This window comes from Cupressus sempervirens, chromosome 7 (genome assembly GCF_028749045.1).
Source record: "Cupressus sempervirens isolate cs-2001-9-10 chromosome 7, ASM2874904v1, whole genome shotgun sequence".
Lineage (NCBI taxonomy): Eukaryota > Viridiplantae > Streptophyta > Pinopsida > Cupressales > Cupressaceae > Cupressus > Cupressus sempervirens.
Window position 1 is genome coordinate 155,613,085 of NC_143124.1, and position 8,817 is coordinate 155,621,901.

Consider the following 8,817-nt stretch of genomic DNA (forward strand, 5'->3'; position numbering starts at 1 on the left):
TGCAACTCATTAAGAACTAGCTAACACTAAGGTAAAAGATAGTTATATTTCTTATACTTGGTAATAACAAAAATAGTGGGATAAAGGGGATAGAGGGAGAAGGAATCTTCCTGGTTTTTTTAATAAGTTATGCAAGAGCTCCAAAACTCCCCCTAAATTATTATGATGCTACATATCCATAGCCAGAATGTTCGGGGTTTAGAAATGCCTGATAGGAAATATCTTGTTAGAAGATGGCACAATAAGTTGAAGGACAAGGATATTATTTATTTATAGGGAATTAATGTGGTTGGATTTCAAGCCTATTCTATTTTGAAGTTACTTTGGGACAAGTCTATAAGCTTCCACTCTAATCATGAAAGAGGGAAGGGTGGGGTGGCTATGTTTACACACCCTAAATGGGAAAGCTCTATTGTTAGCCATGGGTGCTCTATGTGTTAGAGGGTAATTTGGGTTGTTATCAAGCAAGGTGATAGTGTTTTTGGTATTTGTAATGTGTATGCTTCAAATAACTATAGAGAAATAATAGAACTATGGTAGTGGTGTTGTGTGTACTTGCCAAAGATATCATTGGTAGTCATGGGGGATTTTCACATGGTGGATCACAAAATTGATAAGGCTGGAGGTTTTCCTCACTATTGGAAAGGTAATGAAATGTGCTTTTAGTTTAAATTCAAAAGAAAGTTCAACTTTATCAATCCTAGGGAAAATATGCATGGAAAATTTCAAGACATTTGGTTTACCTGGTGTAATAATTAGTCAGGTAAGAAAAGTGTGTATTGTAGACTAGATAGGGTGTATGGGGACAATTTTTCTATGTCTTTCTTGTAACAAAAGAGTCATACTCTAGTCCATGTTGTTCCGACCTCTCTCTCTAATCATTCACCTATCCATACTTGCTACAGGTTAGAAGCTTTGAGGAATTCTCTAGTTCCTAAGAGGACTCATAGTTCTTTTAAGCTTAACTCTTCCCTCCTCGAGGATCCTAATAATGTTGAGGCCATAGTCATGGTTACAAAGATTCTTAGAATTAGTAATCCTTGGCTTGATCCTATTGATCTCTGGAACTTAGAAGTGGAGACTTAGAAAAATATTCTTCAAATAATTGGTAAGAAGTTAGCCATGGATAGGAATCAAGAGGAATCTTTCTGGCAGAATAAGCTAATTGAGAGAGAAAAAGATATACAAAAAATAGGGTAGAGTGAGGAATTGGAATTGCAAATGGCGAGTATTAAGCATCATTTGAGTTGCATGCAAAGGTATAAGATTCAAGGGTAGAGGATTAGATCTAGGATGAATTGGATTGATGAAGTGGATAAAGGTTTGGGGTACTTTTTTAACATTATTAAAGACAAATGAAAAAAGGAACTAATTAGCGATATTCTCATTGGGGACAAAATTTCAAATGACCCTGAGGAGATTCAGAACGCTTTTTATAGTTTTTGTAATGACTTATTCTCTTTAGAGATGACTCCAGATAGCATAATAGTGATGGAAGATGGCTTTAAACTCATTCCTCTTAAAGTTTCGGAAGAGGAGTAGATTAATCTTGGCAAGGAGATCTCGGTGGGGGAAATTGAAGCTACTATTGATTCCTTTCCTAATGGAAAGTCTCCTGGCTTGGATGTCTTCCTAGCTGAGTTCTATAAGATAAATAAAAGTTGGATTTGCCTTGAGTTGTTGGCTATGTATGAAGAATCTTTTTTGAAGGGGTAACTAGGAGGTTCCATTAATAAAGGAGTTATTAATATTTTGCATAAAGTTGAGGATAAGTCTTTGGTTAAGAGTTGGAGACCCATATCTTTGCTAAACCTATCCTATAAAATTATTGCTAAAGTGCTTGCTAGAAGAATTGTTGGGTTGCTAAATAAGTTTGTGTCACAAACAGAAACAGGTTTTATCCAAGGGAGGTATATCTTGGACAATCTGATTACTAGTTAGGAGGCCATGAATTGGGCTAAAAATGATGGGCAAGATGTAGCCATGATTCTATTAGACTTTGACAAAGCCTATGACAAGATTGAGTGGGGATTTGAAATAGGTATGCTTAAAGAATTTGGCTTTCCAAAAAATTATTTCAAGTGGATTAATGTTCTATTTAAGGATGCCAATAGTGTCATAGATGTGAATGGGTGTTTGTCAAAATCTATCGTATTAGAAAAGTCGATTAGGCAAGGCTGCCCAATTGTCTCTTTGTTGTTTGTTATTGAAAATGATGCTTAATTTTACATTCCAAGGGCAAATGAGTTGGGTCCTCCACTAAAAGGCATTTCCTTGCCTAATGGGGAGGTGTTGCTTAATGCTTAGTTTGTAGATAAAACTTATTTGTTCTTAGGGCCTTTAGAGGAGAATTTTGAGAATGCTTATAAAAGGATTAATTTCTTTTGTATAGCCTCTGGGTCCAAGATTTCACCTTCAAACTCTAATGTGTTGGGTTGATCTATTGATCCTTTGGATTGGTTAGTCAACAAGGGTTGGCACTGGTCTGGACCTAATCAGATTGTTTGATACTTGGGTATCCCCTTCTCAGTTGAGTCAAATCTCAATAAGATGTGGGATTGGGTCTATTGAAAAATTAATAAAAAGCACTTGAAATGGCATACCCATTCCTTGTCTTTTGTTGGTAGATTGCAAGTGGTGCAGAAAGTTCTTTCCTCTCATCATATTTATTTTTGCTTCAACTTGGATGTTTCTTAACTCTCATGTGAACATGTTAGAAAGGATTCTACAAGATTTTCTTTGGTTAGATGAAAAAGGGAGTAAGAAGAGACATTGTGCTAAGTGGGAATGGTGTTGTCAAGTAAGAAGTTAGTGAGGTTTGGGGTTGAAGGATATTAAAGCCCAAGGTATGGTTCTTGCATCTAAATGGGTGTTGAAAGCATTATGGGGAGATGAGCCATGGAAAATTCTTATTAGGAATAACCTTTTGAAATCGGTCATTAGGAAAGGCAAGAATTTGAAGGATGTTCCAGTGATTGACATTGTTTTAGGGGAGTTTAAGATGAGACTATTTGGGTCAAAAAACATTCAAGCTTTTTGGAAGACTTGGATTCAAGTGAGGAAGTTTATATAGGAAAGAGAAGTTGCAGGAGGACCTCCTTATTTCCTTGTGAGGGATAGATCTATTTGGTAGGGGCTTTTGTATAATAATAAAGCTTTGGTCCCTACTTAGAGTTGTTCTACGAAAGCTTGTAACTTGAAGGGGATTTTATTGATTCAGGATATCTTAATGGGTGGAAGGTTAGGGGTGTGGGAGGAGTTAAAAGGTAGATTTAATATTCTTGATTCATAGAAAAAGAGTTGGGTCCTCTGCTTAAAGGCATTTGCTTGCCTAATGGGGAGGTGTTGCTTAATGCTTAGCTTGTAGATGAAACTTCTTTGTTCTTAGGGCTTTCAGAGGAGAATTTTGAGAATGCTTATAAAAGGATTAATTTCTTTTGTATGGCCTTTGGGGCCAAGAATTCACCTTCAAAATCTAATGTGTTGGGTTGGTCTATTGATCCTTTGGATTAGTTAGTCAAAAAAGGTTGGCAATGGTCTGGACCTAATCAAATTGTTCAATACTTGGGTATCCCCTTCTTAGTTGAACCAAATGTCAATAAGATGTAGGATTCGGTCTATTGAAAAATTAATAAAAAGCACTTGAAATGGCATACCCATTCCTTGTCTTTTGCTGGTAGATTGCAAGTGGTGCCAAAAGTTCTTTCCTCTCATCATATTTCTTTTTCTTCAGCTTGGATGTTTCTTAACTCTCATGTGAACATGCTAGAAAGGATTTTGCAAGATTCTCTTTGGTCAGAGGGAAAAGGCAATAAGAAGAGACATTGTGCTAAGTGGGAATGGTGTTGTCAAGTAAGAAGTCAGGGAGGTTTGGGGATGAAGGATATTAAAGCCCAAGGTATGGTTCTTGCATCCAAATGGGTGTTGAAAGCATTATGGGGAGATGAGCCATGGAAAATTCTTATTAGGAATAACCTTTTGAAAATTGTCATTAGGAAAGGCAAGAATTGGAAGGATGTTCCAGTGATTGACATTGTTTTAGGGGAGTTTACGATGAGACAATTTGGATAAAAAAAAATTCAAACTTTTTGGAAGAATTGGATTCAAGTGAGGAAGTTTATACAGGAAAGAGAAGCTACAGGAGGAGCTCCTTATTTCCTTGTGAAGGATAGATCCATTTGGTGGGGGCTTTTGTATAATAATAAAGATTTGGTCCTTACTCAGAGCTATTCTGCGAAAGCTTGGAACTTGAAAGGGATTTTATTGATTCAAGATATCTTGATAGGTGGAAGGTTAGGGGTGTGGGAGGAGTTAAAAGGTAGATTTAATATTCTTGATTCACAGAAAAAGACTTTCAATTTGATTAAGAAAGTGATCAAATTTAATTACCCTTGTGATATTATTGATTCAAAAGTCTTTCTTGATAAAGCTAAATGGATTGATGGTGTTCTGTTGAAAGATACTACTACTAAGGGTTATATCTATCTAAGAAGAATGATTCTACTCTCATTGCTAGAGTGATCCAGTGTTGGGGCAAATTCTTTCTTCTATTGGTTTATCCCCTGTGTCTTGTAGTTTGTGTAATGTGACTGAATCTTTTGAGCATTTATTTTTTGATTGTGTTTATGCCCGTAAGTTGTGGTCTATTTTTCTTGCTTCCTTTACTGTATGGAATTGTGTTGGTAGTGTCTCCTAGAGTGAAATTCTTGCTAGTTATGTAGAGAAATTTGACTCTAAACTTAACACCTTTTGGTTTTCTCTTTCTATTGAAATTTTATGGACTCTTTGGAAGGATAGGAACAAAGAAATCTTTCACGAAGAGAGAAGGGTACTTAATGAGTTTCATTTTAAACTCACCCATTTTCACATTATGTCTCAGGTTACTTTGGTGCTTCATATCTGTAAGAGTGATTTCATGTTACTTATGCGAGAAGGTAGCTTGCTAATCAACAAGGATAATGTGCATTCAGAAAACTATATTGCTGATTACCAGAGTTTTTTTAGCTCCTTTAGAGATAGCAGAGTTAAATAATGTAAGTAATGTGTTGCAAGGTAACAATGCAGCCAATTGAAGGAGGCAAATGCTGATGTGATTCAGAATCCTAATGAAATTCGAAGGGCTCAACCTGATCTTGACGGCCAGAATGATGTTTGGAGCTAGCTTGTTCCTTTAGCTTGATTTTTGTTTTTATAAATATATATAAAGATGTAATCAGTGTATGTAAATGTAAATGTAGATAGTACTTCGATCTTTAAATTTTTGTTTTCACCTCCTCAAAATATTTGTAACTATATATGTATTTGGGGGTGTGATCTACTGTTTTATCTCAGACTCTTGGATATACTTGTAAATATTTAAACTATCTTAATAGAAAAAAAAATGAGATAAAAATTGGAAGTAAATTTATTACATCTATATGGTTCTCTAGTTTCACACTAATAAATATATTCAATTAATGAAAAATGAACTTTAGTATTCATGGTTAAATTCGATATGATGGAGGTATATGACAGACTCAGTTGGCCTTTTCTAATTAAAGTTATAAAGGAATTTTGGTTACAAAAAAATGGTCCAAATGAATTAGTGCTTGCATTTCAACATCCTTTTTCAAATATTATTAATGGCGTCCTTGTGATATATTTGAATCTTCACAATGTCTATAATAAGGTGACTCTTTATGGCCATTACTCTTTATTCTAATGGTCGAAGGCTTGGTAGGATCATCACAACTTGAGATAATCAAGGTCTTTGGGAAGAAACAATAATTGGTGACACCTCAATATCTATTATTTTTTCTTTTTTAGCCATTGATCTACTCTCTTCTTTGGAGTTGTAAATGTGAAATGAGAAAGACAATTCAAGAGCATACTTGTTTTATACATAGAATATGTAGGACAATATATATATATCATTGATATTCGTTTTTTAAAACTAAAATCATGGTTTTGAATAGAATTTTCCATAGGACATGCTCCCATCTACATACTTGGGCATCCCATTCTTTATGGCATGAAAAAAATCAACATACTAGAAATCTATTAGAGATAGAATCAAAGTATGTAATCAACATACTAGAACAAACTATGTAATCCCTCTTATTTTGTTCAGCTCAATCTTTAACGGAGTGTGTCATGTTTTGCAATGCTCCATCAAGCATAAATTTTATGCTTTGAGCTTGACACCTACAATATTGGTTCCTGTGGTTGTGCATGTGTAAGATTCCACGTGGACATATTTCGTCTTAGACATATTGGCAGACAAAGCGTATGCACATTTCATTTTATCCTTTTTTCAGTGGTGAACTAATGGTGTTGATTGCCTCAAAGGTTTTGGTTTTTTTTGGTGATTATGTATATATTACTAGCATTGAGACTAGGTGGACGTATTATCATGTACCAGGGCTTACTGTAATCGTGACAAGACTTTACTTATATGGAGAATCATGCAATTAAATGTATATGTTTGTATACTTCATTCTATAAATGCTCTTCTAAGTAGTATGCATATTAAAGCCCAATATATATGGGATTCTGTCATGATATAGAAATTTTAGTATTTTGAGCCATGTATGCTTTTTTTCCGGTTCTGCTTCTCAACTATAGACACTATTTTCCTGATATATTTTATTGTGAATACTATGTTTTTTTAACATGGTAAGGACTAAAGACTTTGTTTCTTATTCTTTCCTTCATTACCCTTTGAACTAATTTTCTGTATATTTGTATATTATTAGTGGCTTTTCACTTTTTCCTAAACAAAATTAAAATATACCCACAGACAATTTACAAATATTTTATTAACGAAAATTTAGTTCAGAGTAAATCAGGACCTGTTTTAAGCAAATGCAATATATCTTTCCCATGTTCAATATTTATGGTCCAATGAAACAGCAGATGGAGAAACCAAAGCTTGTGCTGTGATTAGGTCAGAAGGGTAAATAACTGATTATAGTCATTTGGTTGTGGATTGATTTTTTCTGATTATGTTCATTAATAGGTTGAGTTCATTGATAAAATAAATTGGAAAATTATCTTGTGTTGCGGAACCGAAAAGTTTCGTGCTTTCAAATTTTCATATTTCGCGCTCATTTGGCTTTTACTGAGAGTAGTATGAGCAGATATTTCCCTGTGCAGAGGCTGCATTTAGTTTAGTAAATTGCTTTTATAAGTTGCGCTGTGTTTCTATATATTTTGATGGAAGGGTAGACGAAATCAATAAATATGTATAGTGTATGATGAAATATATATAGATATATATATATATATATATATATCTATAAGTATATATATACATATATATATACATGTGTATATATATGTATATATACATATATATACACATATATATATGTATATGTATACATATATATATACGTATACGTATATATGTATACATATATATGTACATATATGTATACATATATATATATATATGTCATTTTTGTCAAAAAATAAATAAAAAATGTAATTTATATGACTTATGGAAGAGTTAGTTTCTTATATTATCATGGTTAAGAGGACTTTTATTGTAATCATTTTGCACTCACAATGATTTAAGATTTTTTCTCATATATATATAAAATCATTTTTGCCAAAAAAACATTTGTAGAAAAATAATTTGAAAAATTAATTATATTATACATCATTTTAAAATCTGACTCTGTATCAAAATATAGCATAATTATAGTAATAAAATTAAATAAAAAGTGGCTAAAATAATGAAAAATATATTTAAAAATGCTTAACAAATTACTTCTATATGAAATTCATAGCTCATCAATAAATCATATAGAGTTTATAAAATTAAAAACATATTAAGTATTATAAATTAATATTAAATTTATAATAAAATAATATACGAATAAATTATAATGAGCACAAAGAGCTTGTTTCAATAACTTTTTTATTCTTTAACAAAAACCCTAGAAAAGTATTACAATAATACTAATCAATGACACCTTGATTTTTATAAAACAAATAACAACCAATTGCTATCATGCCCTAAAATATTTAGGGCTGGAACAAATGGAAAATACTTGTGACATTATTTGGTAAATGCAAATGCATTTGGTCGACCCTCTAAACACGAATCTACTGCCTAATTGATGACTCAGATGAAGGTGAAGGTGGTCTGTAACATGGGTAAGGCACAGGCATCTTACATATTGGGCATTCTCTCTTTGTTTGTAGCCATCGGCGAAAGCAGTCATGGTGGAAAATGTGAGTATGATGACAGAACATCTGGCAAGCATCGTCTCCAACTTCAAATTCAACAATGCAAATTATACATGACTGAACATTATTGATGTGAAGAGGAGATATTTTCATAGTATCAAACGCTTCTATCGGTGTCGGCATAGGAGAATCAATCAGGTCTTGAAGGTTTCCCATTATCTGATTAACTCTGCTCAGCGATTCTTCACTTAATCCGTTTGCTCGGCCTTCTCCATCAGTTATCCGCCGCAATGATTGCACAGCTGACTCTAATATATCTCCTAATGCCCGATCTCCCACATTTCCATTCCCTCCTCCGCTGGATGCCATTATTCTCCTGGACTATACGATCAACCAAGATTGTGCCCGACCTTTATGGAAAATTATGTAATGTGAGAATGCAAATAAATTTTTTTTTAGGCGCTGGTTTTTGTTATATACGATTATAGAAAGGTGAGAGGGTAAACTGTCCTTTCGTGTATCGCGCGTCGGCCTACTTCTACAAAATTATGACAATAAACGAGGACCGTATGATTTAATTGTGAAAAAAAATAGATCATGCTAGTTTATTTGCTTATAGTAACTTCTACTTCAATGCATTAA

The 8,817-nt window shown here is 33.5% G+C and overlaps 1 protein-coding gene across 1 annotated transcript; it reads right to left on the bottom strand.

Moving 5' to 3' along the window:
- Positions 1 to 8,091: 8,091 nt before the first annotated feature.
- Positions 8,092 to 8,544, bottom strand: LOC149545989 (putative E3 ubiquitin-protein ligase RHC1A). The gene has a single exon (XM_089793873.1). The coding sequence runs from the start codon at positions 8,542 to 8,544 to the stop codon at positions 8,092 to 8,094; it is 453 nt and encodes a 150-aa protein (XP_089649999.1).
- Between the last annotated feature and the right edge of the window lie 273 nt (positions 8,545 to 8,817).

Coding starts and splice junctions, on each gene's coding strand:
- LOC149545989 (XM_089793873.1), bottom strand. CDS start 8,544: ATGGCATCCAGCGGAGGAGGGAATGGAAATGTGGGAGATCGGGCATTA.